The sequence below is a fragment of the Trichoderma harzianum genome, assembly GCF_003025095.1.
Source record: "Trichoderma harzianum CBS 226.95 unplaced genomic scaffold M431scaffold_7, whole genome shotgun sequence".
Taxonomy (NCBI): Eukaryota; Fungi; Ascomycota; class Sordariomycetes; order Hypocreales; family Hypocreaceae; genus Trichoderma; species Trichoderma harzianum.
In genome coordinates, this window is record NW_020209255.1 from 633,788 (window position 1) to 653,741 (window position 19,954).

Here is a 19,954-nt window from a genome sequence, read left to right on the forward strand (position 1 = left end):
ATGGAAGATGACAACGCTCGGCCAAGAAGGAAAAGAGAAGAAGGGGAAATATAGTAAATATAGTACGAAAAAGAATAAAAGGAGTCTAAATAAAAGTTTGAATGCAAATCGCCATCCCCTGTTGATTTTTGGTGAAAATCCCTCCTGGCGCAGCGCCGATCTGCCAACTATCCATGGATCAATCCCGCGTCCGCTGTGTGTCGTCATTTCTGGCGGCTTCACCTCGCTGAGATGCCCCGCCTCAGTGGTCAAGGTACAAGGGACAGGGGCCGCGAGCCCCGCCAGGGCGCTAGAAGCCCGAAATAGGCCTTCTGGCAGACGGCACACATCCATGTGGTTTCGTTGAATTGAGTTTCAGTGATGGATGGATCCTGTTGTCAATGCCAGACTCTAATTCTACTGCGTGGCATCAATATGAATATCTTGTTTATTTTCCAATTGAAAACATGTATATAGTCACTTTCAACAAAAATCAATTCCATAAACAAATGTCAATTCCTTCCCCCGGCCACCACTTCTGGCACCCGCATTTATACAGACAGCACAAACCCACTAAGCCGCTCACATGCGGTGCCAACAATCGGCGCGCGAATTTTTGCGAAGGCGGTCTACACCAAAAAACCAGCCCGTCGTCGAGATCGGCCCAAAGACCCGGGCTCAGCCGGGGAAGCTGTCTGGGCTTGTCTTTTCAAAGGTGGAGGCAACGGGAACATTATCGCTCACGCCTGGGCCTGTAAGCTGGCCACGACTGTCAATTGGTAGGGTGGAGGAGCACTACTCTTTTTCTTTTCTTTTTCTTTTTTCTTTTTTTCTGTTTTTCCTTCTCTTCATTGCCCCGACGATTTACGGCTTTGGGTGTCAAGGCAAAGGGGCCAGACTAAGACAAATCCCAGCCCAGCCTAGCAATTTGTCTGTGTCTCGGCTACGCTGAAAAAAAATAGTTGAGACCTGGAGAAAATCCCCCTCCTACCAACCCCGGAAGCTGCACCGACATCCGGCGGTTCGAGCCCTTGAGGAACAAAGAAAAACAGCGGTGCAGAGGCTTCTTGGCCCTGCGCTGGCAGATATGCAGCCGTTTGGCCGTGCTGTCTGGAGACATGGCAGGATAGGGCTGGAGCTGGCAGCAAGGCCTGCACCCAGCGGCATCACCACAGCCCGATGGCCCTCGACGGCCTGCAAGCGTTGCCATGTCCAGACCATCGTCTTCCCTCGCTTCTACTCTTCTCAGCCTCCCAACGACGCCGACAAACCCCCCGTTCCCCCTCAATCCGCCCCCAAAGCAGCCGACAAACCGGCTGCAACCGCGAAAAATGCATCTACCGAACCCCCCGCCGCCGCCGGTCCTTCGTGGTCCCGGCCAAGCTGGCTGGAGCTGCCATCGATATCTGAGGAGCGCCGGAGTGCCCTCACCAAGAAATTCAGCGGCATCATGGACAATGTTCAGTCAAAGGTTCTCAATGCCTCGCAGAAGCTCAACGAGATCACCGGCTACACTGGCATCGAAGCCATCAAGGTGGAGAATGAGCAGCTCGAGACTGGCTTGGCCGAGGCCCAGGCCCGTGTGCGGGCGGCCAGACAGGCATACAAGACATCAAATAACAAGCGAGCGTCGACTCAGCGTGAGGTGACGACGTTGCTTGCTCGCAAGGATACATGGACACCATCAGATCTTGAACGCTTTACAGAATTGTACCGCACAGACCACGTCCTGGAGGGCGAGGTCGTTACCGCACAGGAAAACTTGACCGAGGCCGAGTCCGACGAGCAGAAGCTCAGCCAGAAGCTCAGCGCCGGCATCCTGAAACGTTACCATGAAGAGCAGATTTGGAGCGACCGGATCCGAAGGGCCTCGACCTGGGGTACCTGGGGCCTGATGGGCATGAACTTCATCCTCTTTGTCGTTCTCCAGTTTGTTGCCGAGCCCTGGAAGAGGAAAAGACTAGTCAAGGGCGTCGTGGCAGAGGAGAAGCGAGTCCTAGACGAAGTTCAGACCGAGCTGGCCGTTATCAAGGCCAACCTCGACCAGGTGGCCGCGGCCGCCGAGGTCGATAGGGTCAAGGCTCGTGAAAAGGAAGCCCAGAAGCTTCTCAGCCTGACCAAGATCAGGGCTGTTTGGCAGACCACCATGTCTGCGGTTTGGATTTCCAGCTTCCAGGAATTGAAAGATCTTCTGTCACGGTGGAAGGCTCTTATAACTGACCTTGAGGTGTGGAGGGCGGGTTTCGAATACCTGATTAGCGAGCGCCAGGTAGACATGCGCATGCGAGACGCATCCGCCCTGGTGCTGGAGGGCCTCATCACTGGCATATTCATCACATGGCGCATGGGAGCGTTGTTTCGAAGTAGTAAATGAAGGAGATGGATAGACATGTATTCTAACGATTCGACTCTTTGATGTAATATAGACACAGAACCATATGGGCCTTGAGGGATATAACAAGGAGCTTTAGACACATATAGCGCAGCGGAGCGGATAGCCGGGCACGAATTACTATGTACATCCGGGGAAGGGCTCTTTGTACAATGGGAAGGCTGCTATGAGGCCCAAAAAATGCATTTTCTTTATGACAACAAAGACTTGGATACTTGATGGCAAGGCTGTTTGAATGAAGTGGCGATGAGGTTGGTGGAGGTGCTGGTCATGGCTTTGGTGGCGGTGGCAGAGATTCCAAAGTGCTTTGTTGCTTATTACCAGACAGCTTCAGGCTGATGCTACTAACTTGACATGAGGCAGTCAATCGATCTCTCTCGAGCTCACCGACGGCATAATAAGCGGCCGCTCAGCTTTGCCCCAAACTTCTCCAGCCACCGCAGCCTCGTCCGGATCTCGTTGCGAGAGTCCGGTCTGCCACTGCCTCTCACCAAGCACTAACAAAGAACTGAACGACAATTACTGCTAGTATGACCTAAGAGAAGCGCCATGGCAAATGTCAAAAGGCACCGCACAAGCCATTCAGCACCGGACACAAGCCTTGCAAAAATAGCATGGAGCAACGTCATTCCGGTCGGTGCAACCCCATGTCCTAGCAAAAAAAAAAAGGGCCAATGCTGGGAGAGACAAATCTAGGACTTCCAAGCTAGAGCTGCTAGGACTTTTTTCTCTTTTTTCACTCGGTTTCGGTTTGTGCTTTGGGAACCGAGGAGGCTTTTGGATTTGCTACCATACGGGAGTTGCACAAAGCGAAAAGCTTCGTTCTAATGCAACCCCCCCGCCGTTGGGATTGCTCTTCATTCGCTCTCGGAGCTTCGTAGTGAAATAAAGTTTGGGTTAGGGGGTTGGTGTGATTTTTTCACAGGCCGATCGCCATTGATCTTTGTTCTCCTTGGTGAGATCGAATGGATGGATGGGATGAGGCGTCACGTGGAGCAGGTTGAATGGGAATGGAATGTCGTATTTGGCTGGATGGCTTTGTTGTTTTATACGAGAGGCCGCCTTTCTTTGTGACTGATCAGACGTTTGAAGATGCTTTGTGCGTTGATAAGCTGCTATGAATTGCGTGGCATGGTATCAATAGCTGCAGCCAAATTTCAAGGTTCTCTCATGAAGGGCTCAAACTTTTGTTTGCTTTAGAGTTTATTGATGCGTATATGGTCCAAGTCTAAGTAAAGCTGTTGCATCATAATCCCCAGTATAAGGTCGGACAAGGTGCTACTCAGCACTCAGCACTAAATATTTGTCAAACGATTTAATGGTAACTAATATCGAATGCCGTAGCTTCTTCTCAAGGGCCGTAGATCCATGTTACGTGTTGTCCCGGCTGCAATTGTCTCAGACACGTCTTGTTTCTCGGTTTATGCAGGGTAGGCTGTTGCCGTTACCGTTAGCTTGGCCGAGGTGAGGCGACGTTTGTGATGTGGAATCACATATTGCCTTAGATAGGAGCCCGACTGGACCAGGCACCAAATATGGTAGGAGGCCGACATGCTTGGTAACTGTTTGGTAATTACGGAATGATTGTAGCAAGGGACGGCCGCTGCTCCATCGTAAAGAACGGCATAGAATAATATATTGATGCTATTTGTAACGAATCATGAGTTGCTTCTCATAGCTGAAAGGGGGCTTCGGCTAGTTTCTCAAACGTTGCGGCCTTAGTCGGCAGAGGTCAAGACGACGAGGCAAAGCCCAGTTTTCCCTAGATATGGAGTCCTATGAAGAAGCACCCCAAGCGGTGGCTGTAACGCAAAGAGTCTCGACATATATGCACTGTACATCTTAGATACACGAGTTTTAAAGATCAGCACCAGCACTAGATACGGTTCATGTCGGGTAGATTTCAGTCCATCCAACAGCCCCCATCGTAGCAGCATCTCATCACCGCTGCTGGCTGCTGCCTTTAGGGCCCTCCACTGTCAGTTAGTGTCAGTGCCGCAAAACCGCCCGACATTGGCCATCAAAACCCCGCCACATGCCTAGCGACTCCCCCCCATCACTGACGACATCCACAAAACACCACCTTTGACAGGCCAGGCACCTTGGCCTTTTTATTTTTTTCCCTCTTCCCACCGCAAGACTCTCTGTCCTGCCGCTCCCCAGGCATCTCGCCCAGCAGCTTCTTATTCCACCTCCCTCGCCTTGCCCGGCCGCTCCCGTCGTGCATCTAGTCGTGGAGCCGCTTGTTTTTTTTTCTCTCTCCACTCGGATCCTCCTCCTCCTCTTCTCTCCTCACCATCACCAGACCGTCTTGCGCGTACGAATCGCGCTCCCCGCACCGCCGCCATGAATGAGGACGAGGCAATCCAGAGCATCAACAAGAAGATTGAGCGGGAGAAGGCTCTGATCAACGCCGCCAATGCCATGCGTTCGCAGACCAACAACGAGGCGGTGCGCTCTCGGCTCGACTCCCAGATGCGCGATGGCCGCCGAAACCTGCAGTTCTTCGAGGAGAAGCTGCGGGATATCCAGATGCGGAGGGTCGGCCAGGGCGTCGAGGGCATGTCTCTGGGCGGCGACGACGCCGGCGCTCCCCCTCCACCGCCCAAAGATGCCTCGTCGTCATGGGGAGACCAGGCGTCTTATGGCCAGCAGGGCCAGGCTGGGCCGCCCGACATGTCGCCCCCTCGACCCAACTTTGGCGCTCCGGGCCCTGGAGCTGCCTCCAAAGCTCGGCCCAACTTCACCAAGCTAGGTGCGTTCTACAGAGAGCTTCTACTGCCCTCACCTCGTATCCCCCGTCCTTTTTGTCTCCCGTCTCCCCCCGCCTTCCCCTCTTCTTCTCCATGGGATATGAGCTGTGGCTAACGAGCTCCATCTTGCGTGCAGATCTGATCAAGTATGATACCCCCTACCTCGGCCCTCGAATCCAGCACATGCTCTCGCAGATCCAGTTCAAGCTCAATGTCGAAGAGCAATACCTCAAGGGGGTTGAGAAAATGGTGCAGCTGTATGGCATGGAAGGCGACAGGAAGAGCAAGGCAGATGCGGCTGCTCGTAGGGTTGAGAGCAAGCAGAAGATCCTTCTCTTGAAGCAGGCATTGAAGAGATATGAGGAACTGCACGTCGACATGGACTCGTCTGATGCTCAGGATGGTATGTACAGCATGCAAAGAGGCAAGGAGCCCATTACTCACTAACACTCTCTCTTCTCACAGACGACTCCATCAACACGCCCAACCTTCGCAAGCCTTTGAGCGGTCAGCTTTCCATTCGTGTTGTGGCCATCAAGGACGTGGATCACGCCACCACCGGGAGATTTGCTCGGGGTCCAGAAACATTTGTCGCCGTTAAAGTCGAGGACACTGTCATGGCCCGAACTAGAACCTCGAGAAATGACCGCTGGGAAGCTGAGTATCACAACATTGAGGTTGACAAGGCCAACGAGATTGAGCTCACAATCTACGACAAGCCCGGCGAGCACCCCATGCCCATTGCCATGCTCTGGGTCCGAATATCCGACATCGTCGAGGAGATGCGCCGCAAGAGGATCGAGGCCGAGATGAACAGCTCCGGCTGGGTGTCTGCTGACAGAATGGGCAGCTCTGGAGCTCCCTCACAGTTCCCGATGAGCCCAACCCAGGGATCTTTCGGAGGTGGCGCCCCTCAGACGCCCGGTGGCCAGGGTCAGGGAGCACCATTTGGCGATCCGGGCCCTCAGCCTCAAGTTGTCACTGGCCCCATCGATGGCTGGTTCAACCTCGAGCCGGCTGGACAGATTCAACTCGAATTCAGTTTCGTCAAGGAAAACCGAGACAAGAGGCAGGTGGATCTCGGTCTGGGCCGAAAGGGTGCTGTTCGACAGCGCAAGGAGGAAGTTCACGAAATGTTCGGCCACAAGTTTGTCCAGCACCAGTTTTACAACATCATGCGCTGTGCCCTCTGCGGAGATTTCCTTAAGTACTCCGCGGGTATGCAGTGCGAAGATTGCAAGTACACTTGTCACAACAAGTGCTACTCTAGCGTTGTTACCAAGTGTATCAGTAAGAGCAATGCTGAGACCGATCCTGACGAGGAAAAGATCAACCACCGCATTCCCCACAGGTTCCAACCCTTTTCCAACGTCACGGCCAACTGGTGCTGTCACTGCGGTTACATACTGCCTTTTGGCAAAAAGAATTGTCGAAAGTGTTCAGGTAAGCCACCATGCTACTCGTATTCACTTCTTCCATCCGAGAAAACTTGACTAACAGCTTGATAGAATGTGGCCTCACGTGTCACGCCCAGTGTGTCCACCTGGTTCCCGACTTCTGTGGCATGTCCATGGCTGTCGCCAACCAAATCCTCGAGGGTATAAGGGTTCAGAAGCAGAGACAGCAAAAGACGACGTCGCTGTCGGAAAAGACGCTGCGATCTGGCGCCAGCAAGAGCCCGACGACCACCGGCCACGGATCATCTGCGTCGTTCTCGAGCGCGGGTGCTGGCTCGTCTCCCGGAACCCCCTCCGCAGAGGCTACCGAGGCAGCACGTCTCATGTATGCTAACCAGACATCGCCTCAGCGACCTGATCACCCCGGCCGTGCGCCCTCTGACCTCTCTGCTGCCGCCGCGGCCACCGCAGCCATGGCCGCCGCCCAGGGCCGCACCGGATACGACACCGCACCGCAGGATCCATATGCTCAAGGAGGATATGGCGGTGCAGCTCCCCAGCACCACAAGTACAACCCGGCGGACTATGCCAATGTGGATCAGGGATTCGGTGCCCAGCCGCCAGCTCAGCAACGACCTGCTCCTCCTCCTCAGCAGCAACAACAACAGCAACAGGCTCCTCCTCAGTTGCCCCCTCAGCAGCCACCCCCCCAACAAGCGCTGCCGCCGCAACCCAACCAGCCCCAGTACCAGCAACCTGCCGCCCCGAAGCCGCAGTCCCCCGTGTCTCCTCAGGGAGCTGCCACAGGGCCTGGAGGTGCCCAGCGCAAGGCTCTGCCGTCTGCCACCGATCCTGGCACCGGCGCGCGTATTGGTCTTGATCACTTCAACTTCCTTGCCGTTCTTGGAAAAGGTAACTTTGGTAAGGTCATGTTGGCAGAAACGAAGCGATCTAGGCGACTGTTCGCCATCAAGGTGCTTAAGAAGGAGTTTATCATTGAGAACGACGAAGTGGAGAGCATCAAGTCGGAGAAGAGAGTGTTCCTCATTGCCAACCGCGAGAGGCATCCGTTCTTGACCAACCTGCATGCCTGTTTCCAGACCGAAACCCGTGTCTACTTTGTGATGGAGTACATTAGTGGTGGTGATTTGATGCTTCACATCCAGCGTGGCCAATTTGGTACCAAGCGAGCTCAGTTTTACGCTGCCGAAGTCTGCTTGGCCCTCAAGTACTTCCACGAGAACGGTGTCATCTACCGTGACTTGAAGCTCGACAACATCATGTTGACGCTCGATGGCCACATCAAGATTGCCGATTACGGTCTTTGCAAGGAAGACATGTGGTATGGCTCAACGACGAGCACATTCTGCGGAACTCCAGAGTTCATGGCCCCTGAGGTATGAAGCACACGCCCCCCTTTTTAGTTGTCTTTGCAATGAGTGCTAACATCAACCGACTAGATTTTGTTGGACAAGAAGTATGGCCGCGCGGTCGACTGGTGGGCCTTTGGAGTCTTGATCTACCAGATGCTTCTGCAGCAGTCTCCCTTCCGAGGTGAAGACGAAGACGAGATTTACGACGCCATTCTCGCTGATGAGCCCCTCTACCCGATTCACATGCCTAGGGATTCCGTGTCCATTCTTCAGAAACTGCTCACCCGAGAACCCGACCAGCGACTCGGAAGCGGCCCTACCGACGCGCAGGAGATCATGAGCCAGCCCTTCTTCCGCAACATCAACTGGGACGACATTTACCACAAGAGAGTCCAGCCGCCGTTCCTGCCCCAGATCAAGAGTGCTACGGATACGAGCAACTTTGACTCCGAGTTTACCAGCGTTACTCCTGTTCTCACCCCAGTCCAGTCTGGTAAGTTCTATGCTGCCTTTTGCCCTCTTGTGGTCTGTCGCGCTATGCTAACTAACACCTGCTACAGTGCTTTCTCAAGCAATGCAAGAAGAGTTCCGAGGATTCAGCTACACGGCGGACTTGGAATAGTAGAAACGAACAGAGTTTGACCAAGACAACTAGTGGAATTAAAAGATTAATGGCGGCGGCGGCTCTATACACGTGGGCTTTCTTCTTGCTATCCAGCAGCAGCCGGGATGGGGTGCCGCGAGGTGCCCAATGGATCTTTACAGACTAGTACGGCGAGACGATATGATGGCCTTTTGGTAATACTTTCAGAAGGAGAAGAGATTTTGACGAGCGTTTTGTGTCTTTTCTTCTTTTTTTTTTCTTTAACAAAAGGGAGATGTCTTTTCCGTCGCTCGCCAGGCTACGTTTTTTGATTGCCTTGAGTCTTTTACTTTCCATTCTTAAAAGGGCGACTTTCTTTTCTTTTTTCTTACGTCTTGAAAGAAAAGCAAATCTCTTTGGGACTTGGGAACTCCTCTTCATTTTTTCTTTACTTACTTAAAAACTGATTGTCGCGCATTTTGTTATTTTCAACATTCAATCTTCATCTTCAGCGGAGAAGAAACTACCTACCATTGTTGCTTGCGGGGGAATTTGTTAGCGTAAGAAGTATACCTACTAATAGAGAATTTGATGCTATGCTTATGAAGTAATTGACTGATTTGAGTCTTGTTGTGTGATGCCGATAGTATTAGTTGATTGAGTTGAGCCTTGTTGTGTGATGTCGATCTGAATGTGAGATTTTAGAGTAATGTATGTGAATGAGTTGGTGATTAAGAATATCGTGATGAGAATTGGCTTCTATGGGATTATTTAGAGACTATAGAGATCCTCTTCTTTTACGTCTATATATAATTTTTTTTTTTCCTTGTTCGTTTACATGTTATTGTTTCGTTGCTTCCGTCTTTTCGATTTTCTTAGTTGGTGTACTCCTTTTGCAGCAGCTTGGCAATGGTGTTGAGCCTGTTGGTAAATCACGTTAGCCTCTTGAACTCCTCATACACATTGTAATTATCTGAAGATGAAACTCACTGAATGTTGCTCGTGCCCTCGTAAATGGCACCAATCTTGCTGTCACGGAAAAACTTCTCAGCCAGGCCCTCGCGCACAAAGCCCATGCCGCCCATCCACTCAACAGCAAGGCTGCTCACGCGGCCAGCAACCTGCGAAGCATACAGCTTCGCCATGGCAGCGTCCTTGATAAAGTCCTGGCCAGCCTCCTTCTTGCGGGCGGCATTGTAGACGAGGGCGCGTGCGGCAGCGATGTCAGTGTACGCCTGCGCAAACTGGTGCTGCATGCCCTGGAACTCGCCGATGAGGGAGCCGAACTGGCGGCGGTCGTTCCAGGCGTACTTGACGGCGTTTTCCCAGGCCCCCAGGGCGAGGCCGGTCATCTGGGCGGCGATGCCGATGCGTCCTTCGTTGAGGATGCTGATGGCGTACTTGTACCCCTGGCCGCGCTCGCCGAGGATGTTCTCCTTGGGGACGTGGACGTCGTCGAAGTTGAGGACGCAGGTGCTGCTGGCGCGGATGCCGAGCTTCTTCTCCTTCTTGGCGATGGAGAATCCGGGGGTGCCCTTTTCGACGACGAAGGCGGTGATGCCCTTGTAGCCCTTTGACGGGTCGAGGTTGGCGAAGACGAGGAAGATGCCGGCCTCGACGGAGTTTGTGATCCACATCTTTGAGCCGTTGAGGACGAAGCCATCAGCAGTCTCAGTTGCGCGGGTGGCCATGGCGAAGGCGTCTGATCCGGAGACGGGCTCGGACAAGCAGAAGGAGGCGACGGTGTCGGTGGCCAGGCGCGGGAGATAGGTGCGCTTGATATGCTCAGAACCCCATTTCATAATGGCCGTGTTGCAGAGCGTGTTGTGGACGTCGCACATGACGCTGACGCTGGGATCAGCACGGGCGAGCTCCTCAATGGCGATGATTGCGGAAGTAAAGTTCATGCCCGCGCCGCCGTACTCCTCGGGGATCTCGATGCCCATGAGGCCTTGCTCGAACATTTGCTCGACAATGGCGGGGTCCATGGCCTCGGCCTCGTCCATCTCGCGGGCCTTGGGGAGGACGACGTCGGTGGCGAACTTTGAGACGGACTCGGTCATGGCGGCCTCGATCTCGGAGAGGTGGGAGATGGGCGTGGGGGGGATTTCCGAGATGTCGATGGGAGAGGCGGAGAGTCTGGGGGTGGTTGTGGCGAGATGGCGGATGGGGCTGGTGGCATTGTTAGCTGTTGATGAATTGATATTGATGCTGTGCTTCTTTCTTACACATTGCTTCGGATGACTGGACGGAGGACGCTGGCGACGGAGCTTCGCTGGGCGAGGGCCCGGCTGGAGCGAAGGGCAGGGCGCAGGGCCCGTGTGAATGACGATGACATGATTTCTGAGAAGAGGTGGGAGAGGATGTGGGGGAGAGAGATGAGATGGAAGCTATCAGCTCTACGCAATGAGAAGAATGGAAACGAAAATAAAGACAGCGAGGCTAGGGATAAATAGAAAAGAAAAGAGAAGAAAAAAAAAGGGAGAGAAGGTATAAGCAATCGACTATCGCCGGGCCCGGCTCTTCACTTCTCTTTTTTACCCCAGCTGGTTCGTTGACTTGTGGTTGTCGGTGGATTCAGCCGAGGATAACCATTCTATCCGGGGCCGCTATACCGACGCCGACGGGCAGCGGGGCAGACAGGTGAAAAGAGGAATTGTAACGTGGGGTGAGGGTAGATAAAGAGCCGGGATTTAGCCGCACCGAGATGGGACCCTTTTCACATGTCGCGCGAGTGGGTGGGAAAAAAAGGTACATTGTGCGAGGTACCGTTTTTGTGTTGTCGGAATGCGGCTGATTTGGGGTTCCGGGATTTTTTCAAGGTCATGTGACTGCTCTTTCAGTCCACTTGCAAGATTTGGTGATGGCTGCATATTGATGGTTGGATTGATAGCAGAGGCGCAACGACAATCGCCAATAACTCAATTGCGCACGCAACAGAACTAGGGGAAGGTTGCTTTTAAGAGCAAACAAAACCCCCCAATTGCGCAGCCCATCATGGCTTCCGCACTCCTCCGCAGCTTCTTCTCCCCCGCCGCCCGCCAATCCCTCACATCGACGACTCTCCTCTCAACATCAATATCCCCCATCGCCTCCAGATTCCAATCGCCGCTTCTCTCCCTCGCCCAGCGCGCATTCTCAACAACCCCCGCCCCGCAAGCCACCCTCAACCAAGTCCTGCGCGGCATCCGAAAGGGCAAGCGAGCTCGTCACGCCGTCTCGCCCGCGCTGTCCAACACGCACTGTCCCGCCCTCAAGGGCGTGTGTCTACGTGTCGGCGTCGTGAGGCCCAAGAAGCCCAATTCCGGTGAGCGCAAGACTGCGCGTGTCAAGTTATCTTCTGGAGCCGTCGTGACGGCGTATATCCCTGGTGAAGGGCACAATATCCAGCAGCATAGTGTGGTGCTTGTGAGGGGAGGGAGGGCGCAGGATTGTCCTGGTGTGCGGTATCATTTGGTGCGAGGAGCATTGGATTTGGTATGTTTGAGATTGAAATTATGGTTTTTGGGATTTCAGAGTGAGTGCGTTGAGCTGACTTGAGTGTGTTTTAGGGTGGTGTTGCGAGTAGAACGACGAGCAGGAGTAAATATGGTACCAAGAAGCCCAAGAAGGCTACTGTTGGTTGAGCCGGTGTATGAGTGGATGGAGAGGAAACGATATATGAAAATGACGGATTTCTTGCGCAGATGAGGGAAATGTTGATCTAGACATTGGACCGCCATGTATAAAAATACCATAGAGCAGCACAAGAGACGAGCACTGTACAATACATATGAAAAAGAGCAACATATAATCACACCTTGGAACGGCAAGTTACGTCAAACAAACACCCTCACTTTCCATTTCACCCTATACTATATTTACACCAGCAATCATTGTCCAAATCGTGTAAAGCCAGCAGACACAGACGCCCCTTTATACCTCCCGCAGTTTAAAAAAATACCATTCCCTTTTTTTGTTTTCGTCTCTTCTCATAGTCCCCCTTTAGTTCATGCGTGCATGCACATACATGCACATGCACTTGATGTGTGAGACGTGCCTGCGAATTAAACTCGAGTAAGAATAACTAAGCGTACTCGCCCGTCCCATTGAAAACTTGATTGCTCGTGTCAAGTATAAAAGCTTTTCCATCCATTCTCTAATCCTTCTGGTTTTCCCAGCCCTCGGGTTTGTCCATTCCGTTCATGTCAAAGAACCGGGACGTACCTATGTCAACAGTTAGCAAATGCTCGCACTCTCCCATACTACGATCAGTAAGGGCCGACTTACAAGAATAACCCTTCCAATCGAAATTCTCCTTAGGATCGCAATGGCAGCGAAGGTCGATTCTTGTCTTCTCGCCAGTGGGGCAGTGAGTGAAGGGGACGTGCCAGTAGGCAATATCGTTGAAGAACTGAATCTCGCTCCTGTTGAGCATCAGGCCGGCGGCAATGGAGTGAACGGGAGCATCTCCCCATCGCTCGTAGAAGAAGCCGCCGTCCTTGTCCAGGGACTCGAAAAAGTCAATGTACTGCTTGCTTCGCAGCCACTCCAAGCTGCCAATCTCAAAGTTGGACCACTGTCATCTCCGGTTAGCTTTACTCTAGCTCGAAACCAATCAAGGGGGTATGCTTACAAAGTGGCAGTTGTTGTAGGTTTCACCACCATCGTCACTCAAAAACTTCATCGAGTTGTCCTCGGCAATGTGCTCAGGGTGGTTCTTCATAAACTTCTTGGTGCTCTCCCACAGAGTGGCAATGGTGGCCGGGTACTCGTACAAGCTCAGCACAAAGCTGTACTTCTTTCCATTCTCAACCATGAGGCGGAAGGGGTCGTAGTGGATGTCGCAGTAGAGCTCGATGGAGGGCTCCACGCGCCAGTAGTATTCGTAGTTCAGCATCAGGGGCTGGCGGAAGAAGAAGCCCGACTCGAAGCGGCACATGTGGCGGTAGCTGACCGAGTCACCGTAGATGATCTTGCGCTCAGCCATGTCCTCTCGCACCTTCTTGGCCTTGTCCTGGTCAATCCACTCGGGGAAGGACCAGTGCTCGGGAGCAATCTCGCCATAGTATGTCTTGCCGGACACCAGAGACGTCGTTACCTTCTTGAAGGTGCTGTCAAAGGGCTTGTCGTTGAGGAAGACCCAGTCGTAGTTGTATCGTCGGTTGAAGCGGTCCTCGACCTGGCGGATCGAGCGAGCGATATCCCAGACGTCGCTGTTTCGGGCGAGGGTGACAAAGGTGGCGTTGACTCGGGGGCCGGGGGCAATGCCCACCAGGTCGTTGAATCCGGGGTCGTTCGGGGTCAGGGCAAGAGGAAAGTCCTTTGCATTGCCAGAGGGAGCCTTTGGAGGCGTGGGCTTGGAGACATCTTGGGGTTGCTGGTTGGGGCCCGATGTGAAGGCGCCCTTGCTAATGTCCACGCCCTCGTACTTTGAATTGGAGACGAAGTAGAAGACTAGAAGCGTCTTTGCATCCAGGTTAGCATTTACCCCATTGTGCATGCGTCACCGTGCCTTTTGCCTTTTGCGTTAAATGGGTCGGGGATCTTGGAGCCACGTACAAAGAATGCGATAAGCAGGTAGCGCACATAGCGCGCATTTGCAGACGCCATGATGGTGCGTGGGCGGCAACAATTGCCAGGAAGAAGACGAGCGGTTGGAAGAAATCAACGATGTCGATGGAGAGTGGAAAAGGAGCCGCTTTTGTTTCTGGGATGGGGAGAAACAATCGAGACAGGGGTGGCGCACAGCGTCTGGGATCGTGGACAGATGCTGTTAGACGCACATGGCCGGGTTGTGTCGAATCGCTAGAGATTGAAGGGAGCCCCGTGCAGGAGGAAATTCGAGTCGGGCCGCTGGCTGGTTTGGATCGGGCAGCCAGAGCAGCAAGTTGGTGATGATGAAAGTCGTCAATGAAGAAAAGAAAAGGGCTTGAAACGAGAGAAGATGAAAAGGAGGACAAAGATTGAGGCGGGTATCCGTAGATAATAAGTGGGAGGGAAATCCTTCAGGTTCCAGAGAGCGCCTCGTATCTTGCTAGTAGCGGGTTAGCAGCTGCAGACGACTCGGCCGGCATTACGCAGCTGAGTCCAGCAGCGCCGGCCAGGCTTGCGTGTGCTAAAATCCCCTAACCGTCAACTGCAGGGAGCTATTGGCGTTATCAAGTACGCGGCCGGTACATGCGCTCGTAAAGACAGATTGGCCCCTTTGAAGTGGCAGTGGCCGGTAAAGCTACAGCGATTGGGCCCATGTACTTTAAGGCAGCTGGAGTATCGACAAGTACCTTGGCCGTACCCCTTATAGTACCCAGTACACTCTGTACAGATTAAATCAACTCGATGGATCATGGAAATTGTTGCTGCTCAGGCTCAAGCTCAGGAGACGGCAATCCGGAATCTTGGGCGGGTAAGGCTGTGCTAAGCAGTGCTGTGCAGTGCCGGGAAATGGCAAAGGGGGCTGACTGGCCAGCCCAACAGAGGCCTCAAATTGCTGTCTGCTTGATTTGGTGCGACATGGAGCAAGAAGAAGCGGTATGAGAGACGATGCCAGAGTACAGAGCAGTACCGAGGTGGTACCTGACTTGATGCCAGCCCCAAAAGGAGATTCTTGGTCGTACAATGGCTGGCACGCGATGCACCTCGCCAACCAACAGCAAATCCATGGTCCGTTTCAATCCCTCTGCTCTAGGTGGCATTGGATCTCTCGCTGTAACTGAAGCCCCTGTAACCACTAGCGCACTGCTGTTTCGCAGTGGAGGCTCAGCACTGATCGTCGCCCAACCCTGTCGACTAGCTCGGCGGAAGGATCGTGGAATGATTCAATGTACACGTCTGGTGGCTGAATTCGTGAGGGTATATACTTCCTAGGTATGCACTACATAACATCCTTTGATTCGTAGCATAGTGAGGCCTTGTAGACAAACTAAACCACTCAATGCAAATGCAACAATGATTGTTATAACCAGAGCAACAATTGATGGACTTAGATCGGCGGATGCCTGTTACGGACCCCTACATGGTACTGCACATGTACATGCACGTACGGGTCATCCTTGTCCAAAGACTCAGTACAAGTACTCGTAAGCTGGGTATCCGATCTCGTCATGTAGGAGATTGGCTGCTGAATGGCTTGAGACGATCAGACACTGGTACACAGCCAAGCGAGAGTCCAAAAATGAAACACGTCACAACTCCATATGTATCTACCTGGCAGCGAGAAGAAGGGAGTGGCTCTTCAGCTATCCAGCATTCCATGTCTCAAACATACAGCTACCTACACATAGTGGTAATGCTATGCTGGAGGAATATAGCTCTGGTAGCAGATCCTCAATGAATTGGATATCTCCTAGGTATTACTTGGAGAAAAATACTCAGAGAATATTGAACTATTGTTTTCTTCACCTTGTCTGTATGGAGTCATAGAGATGGACCACCTAATAGTATCTACACTATCGATCCAGTAGGTATCCATAAACAAATAGTCGAGTTTTTGTCTCCCACATAATTCGAGAAAAAAAAAGAGCCACAATAACCTTGATATCCATCTAATTGACGTAGTTTGTAATAATCTACCGTTTCATGTTTTATAAAAATAAATCTTCTCATGATTATATCTCATAGATAATACACGATTGGATTTTATGCATCTCGTTCTCGTTGCCCCTCCATGCGCGAGGCCACGTGACTCCACGCCGGCTGACTGTTCTGTTTCCCTCCCACATGTGGGGGTTTGGTTTCTATTCGAGGACGTCAGTCTCTCACCAAAACCGCACAATTGGCCTCCAGGCGCCGTGCTCTCGCTTCACCGTCTCGAGTTTCTGGATCGCCGCTCAGCTGCGCCTTGTTGGACAGGCCGCATTTTGACAAGGAGCTCCGCGTTTGGTCAGCTTCTTGCTCGTGCTCTTGGACATCCTCGGCGTCGCAGCGGGAAGACACCATGATAGGTTTGTGCGCTTTTCAAGTCCTCGCCATCCCTTCACTATCTTAGCGGTACGTTGCCTTTTGCTGCCTTTGCCCTGTTGTACACCATCGCGAGAGCCATTCTGTCCAGCCACTGGTGGGGAGTCGTTGAGGAGGGGAAGCTGCGTCCGATATTCGAGCCTTGTCGAGGCCTCGTCCCTTTCAGCCTTGTCGGATGGGCAAGACAACACATCGCGCGCAGAATTGCGGGGCCACTCCGGGGCTCAACAATCACTCCAGCTCACCACCGACCCTTTAGCTTTGGCAGATTCTACCGCTCTTAGCAGCTCAGAGTCTAATTAAGCCTCGCGAACCTTTCTCTACTTCTTGAAACTTTTTGCATACAAAACCTTGTCCACCAGACTAACACCATCATTACTAGTATGTTAAACATATAATTCCTCGTTCAACAATCCAACATGTCTTTCTTCGGCTTCGATACCAGCGGCCGTGGGCATAACACGGCCGCCCCAGGCTTTTCCCAACCGCATGATCCATTCGCTGGCCTCTCTGGTCACCACGATGACGGCGGCGATGCCCTCGACTTCGAAGACACCTATGATGGTCTTGGAGATCAGCTAGACGATGCCGACGATGCTTTCAACGACGACACGTTTGGCGGTGGCCCTGCCGATTCTGGTTCTGGTGCCGCAAAGGTTGGCAAAGACTTTGACTTTTTTGGTCAGACGGCCAAGGTTGCCGATGCCATCGAGGAGGAGCATCTTCGCTTCAACCGGTTGCAACCAGCCGCACGAGCCAATGTTTCCCAGACCCAGGCTCAGCCCATCGGCATACCCTCCCAGTCGTATGCGCAGCAGTCCTATGAACAGCAAGCGTATGGACAGCAGGCGTACGGGCAGCAGGCGTATGGCCAACAGGCCTATGAACAGCATCCGTCTTACTATGCCGAACCCATATCGACACGGCCTCATCGGACCGGATACGAAAAGTACAATGAGCCCGAGCCTCTCCCCGATCTGCATGTCGACCAGAGCATCTGGGGCATTGGCCCCTCCAAGGCAGCGGCTATCCCAATCCCAAAGCCTTCTCCCCAGCCCGCGCTTTCGGCCAGTGTTGGAAGAAAGGTGATGAGCCTGGAAGAAGTCGAAGCAGCCATGCGCGCCCAAGTCAAGCCCTCGCCGCAGCCAGCAGTCTCCGAGCTTGCTTCGTACCAACAAGCCTCTGCTGGTTACCCACCTGCTCAGCATGCATCTCCTCACCCTCAGCACGGCCAGCCGCAACCTGTTACCATCCTGCAGCGGCCTCAAGGCTCACAAGCAAAGGCTTCGCCTTCTCTCGCCAACAAGCTGCCCACCCCTCCTGGGCAGCAGGAGCAATACCACAATCTTCAGCAGCAGCCTGCACCTGCAGTTCAGCCTGTGCAGATTCTTCAAAACCCCAAGCGTATGTCTACCGAGGCGCGCATTGCAGCAGCTGCTCAACAGGACGCCGCGAAGATGGCGCAGTTGAGCGCTCATCCTCAGTTGGCCCACATGTCCGAGGAGGAAAAGGTTGCGTTCTTGGATCAAGAGACCAAACGTGCCAAGCGCAACCACAAGATCTGGTTGCTTTCCAAGGACAACGGTGTAATGACTCCCCAAGACAAGAACTTCATCACTCGTATCCAGCTCCAACAGCTCGTCTCTGCCACGGGCAACCCTGTCGAGCAGGGATCCGACGCTTCTCTCTCGGAAGACTTTTACTACCAAGTCTATAGCCACATTCGTGCCGGTCAACGTCAAAACCCCAGCCAGCCTCTGAGCAACTTTGCTCAAACCTATCTCTTCCAGACTGGTGGCCGCCATGGAAACATGCGCCGCCACGGAAGGCCTGCGGAGAATCATATCCAGCGCATGGAGCAGCAGGTCCAGCGAGCTGTCGAGGCCGCCAAGAACAAGCCCAAGAATCCCCAGCTCGTCATCGCTGGTAGCTTGGGCAAGATATCTTTTAGCAATGCCAAAACCCCAAAGCCCTTGCTCAACATCAAGCGTGCAGCGGAGAACGAGCCCCATCACAACCGAGCTGGAAGCGGAAAGAAGTCGCCTGCCAACGGCCTTGACCGCAAGACGATTCTGCGAAATGCCGAGCGGGTCTACGTCACCTTGATGAAGATCGAAGATCACGTTCGACTCATGCCACCTCCTATCACGAACCAAGCCGACCAGGAGCTACAGGAGAAGCACCGAGAGTGGGCAGCGGGATTGGAGGCTCTCAACACCCGGCTCTGGGAAGAACTCAAGGTGCACGAGCCCATTGGGGTCGTCGTTCCTCACCCCTTTATTGCCTTTTTGTCTTGCGCCAAAGGAAAGAAGGCTATCCCTCGAATCTTTCCTCATCTGAGCTTCGAACAACGCACCACCATCATGACCATGATTGTCTACCACCTCGACCAGCTGGATGTGGTGAATGGTGCCGCCGTGACCAACGATGAGCCTACTCTTAACGCGAGAATGCGAGAGAACATTGACCTGTTCCTGTCTACCGTCATGCCATCGTTGATGCAGTACTTTAACGATACAGGACTGGATATTGTGGACGGCGTCTTGAACCTGATTGCCACCAATCTGAACGTTGATCACATCGCCAAGACCAGAGTCGGCGTTTCTATGCTCACACTAATTCTCAGCCGTGCCGTGCTTCTCAAGCAGACTGGCGGCGGCTCTCCTGAACAGTGGGAGAAATGGTAAGTAGCTCAGCTAAAATGCTCTGACAACTGGTATAAGCACATTGTAGCTAATATTCTCCCTAGGGATCAAACGTATGAAATCTTCTTTAGCCGGCTCGAGATGTCGCTGCCCTACATGTTCCCCGGCAGCATCAACACCGGATCAGACGTGTACGTGTGGCAGCTCCTCGCGGCTCTTGGAGTCAGCGCCAGCAACGACCAACAGACTCGTCTGGTCCTTGCCGTCAAGGATCGTGTCATTGGCACCATCTCTCTGGCAAAGACGCTCCCTCCCACAATGGCAACGGAGCGCCTTAGCAGCGTCAACTTGTTCTTGCACTCGATTGGCTTGGACGTGGACATGTTGATGGGACAGTAAATTCGAAAACAGGACCCGGGAGCTGGTCTTTATATGATTTGGTGAGAGAAACTCGACTATAAAAATACATATTTTTCGTTAGATATCATTGCAGTGGGTAAAGCAAGTTGGAAGGATTGGACTAGCAGTTGTTGTGCTCGTGCTATGGGATGGGTAAAAAGATAATCTGGACGACTTGGAGGGAAACTTGTCGTTTTGCATTTATTCAAAAAGGGAGCTTGTAGTGCTGCAAGGGTTGCTAGTCCGTGGGCAAATGAGCGGGATATTATCGTTTGATCTTGTCATGCTGTACTACTACTATACCAACGAGTGGATGGGGATGATACCGAGTCGCGATGGGGGAGAATCTGTGGCTGTGGGTGAGTCGTTTAGCTCGAATTTCGATCCTCGATATGAGGACAATGCAACTTTTTTTTTCTTGATTAAATCACTTGATGTGGTGTGGGCACTGGATTCGAGTTGTGTTAAGTGATGGGTATGATTGATATTGTATTT

The 19,954-nt window shown here is 52.8% G+C and overlaps 5 protein-coding genes across 5 annotated transcripts; 3 read left to right on the forward strand and 2 right to left on the reverse strand.

Moving 5' to 3' along the window:
• Nucleotides 1-173: 173 nt before the first annotated feature.
• Nucleotides 174-2,353, forward strand: M431DRAFT_482610 (hypothetical protein; the record flags this gene model as incomplete). The annotated part of the gene is made up of 3 exons (XM_024916053.1): nucleotides 174-195; nucleotides 539-733; nucleotides 942-2,353. 3 exons carry the CDS (start codon nucleotides 174-176, stop codon nucleotides 2,351-2,353), a joined length of 1,629 nt encoding a protein of 542 aa, XP_024773427.1.
• Nucleotides 2,354-9,209: 6,856 nt separating this feature from the next.
• Nucleotides 9,210-11,004, reverse strand: M431DRAFT_508831 (hypothetical protein). Its single transcript, XM_024919174.1, has 3 exons — nucleotides 10,706-11,004; nucleotides 9,468-10,649; nucleotides 9,210-9,398 (listed from the first exon to the last, which is right to left on the reverse strand). Exons 1-3 carry the CDS (start codon nucleotides 10,813-10,815, stop codon nucleotides 9,353-9,355), a joined length of 1,338 nt encoding a protein of 445 aa, XP_024773428.1. The 5' UTR covers nucleotides 10,816-11,004; the 3' UTR covers nucleotides 9,210-9,352.
• A 359-nt stretch (nucleotides 11,005-11,363) lies between these two features.
• Nucleotides 11,364-12,387, forward strand: M431DRAFT_117167 (hypothetical protein). The gene is made up of 2 exons (XM_024911990.1): nucleotides 11,364-11,954; nucleotides 12,029-12,387. Exons 1-2 carry the CDS (start codon nucleotides 11,475-11,477, stop codon nucleotides 12,101-12,103), a joined length of 555 nt encoding a protein of 184 aa, XP_024773429.1. The 5' UTR covers nucleotides 11,364-11,474; the 3' UTR covers nucleotides 12,104-12,387.
• Nucleotides 12,388-12,615: 228 nt separating this feature from the next.
• M431DRAFT_482614 (glycosyltransferase family 15 protein) lies at nucleotides 12,616-14,069 on the reverse strand (the record flags this gene model as incomplete). Its single annotated transcript, XM_024916054.1, has 4 exons — nucleotides 12,616-12,683; nucleotides 12,747-13,035; nucleotides 13,093-13,923; nucleotides 14,019-14,069. The coding sequence occupies 4 exons, from the start codon at nucleotides 14,067-14,069 to the stop codon at nucleotides 12,616-12,618; spliced, it is 1,239 nt and encodes a 412-aa protein (XP_024773430.1).
• A 2,765-nt stretch (nucleotides 14,070-16,834) lies between these two features.
• Nucleotides 16,835-19,459, forward strand: M431DRAFT_495716 (hypothetical protein; the record flags this gene model as incomplete). Its single annotated transcript, XM_024917399.1, has 2 exons — nucleotides 16,835-19,098; nucleotides 19,165-19,459. The coding sequence occupies 2 exons, from the start codon at nucleotides 16,835-16,837 to the stop codon at nucleotides 19,457-19,459; spliced, it is 2,559 nt and encodes an 852-aa protein (XP_024773431.1).
• Nucleotides 19,460-19,954: the final 495 nt, after the last annotated feature.

What these genes read in the sequence shown, in the direction of transcription:
- M431DRAFT_117167 (XM_024911990.1), top strand. Translation starts at nt 11,475, where the DNA reads ATGGCTTCCGCACTCCTCCGCAGCTTCTTCTCCCCCGCCGCCCGCCAA. An exon ending in TGCGAGGAGCATTGGATTTG is followed by an intron (nt 11,955 to 12,028) that starts GTATGTTTGAGA and finishes AGTGTGTTTTAG; the next exon opens with GGTGGTGTTGCGAGTAGAAC.
- M431DRAFT_508831 (XM_024919174.1), bottom strand. Translation starts at nt 10,815, where the DNA reads ATGTCATCGTCATTCACACGGGCCCTGCGCCCTGCCCTTCGCTCCAGC. An exon ending in CCAGTCATCCGAAGCAATGT is followed by an intron (nt 10,650 to 10,705) that starts GTAAGAAAGAAG and finishes CAATGCCACCAG; the next exon opens with CCCCATCCGCCATCTCGCCA. An exon ending in GAGGGCACGAGCAACATTCA is followed by an intron (nt 9,399 to 9,467) that starts GTGAGTTTCATC and finishes ATTTACCAACAG; the next exon opens with GCTCAACACCATTGCCAAGC.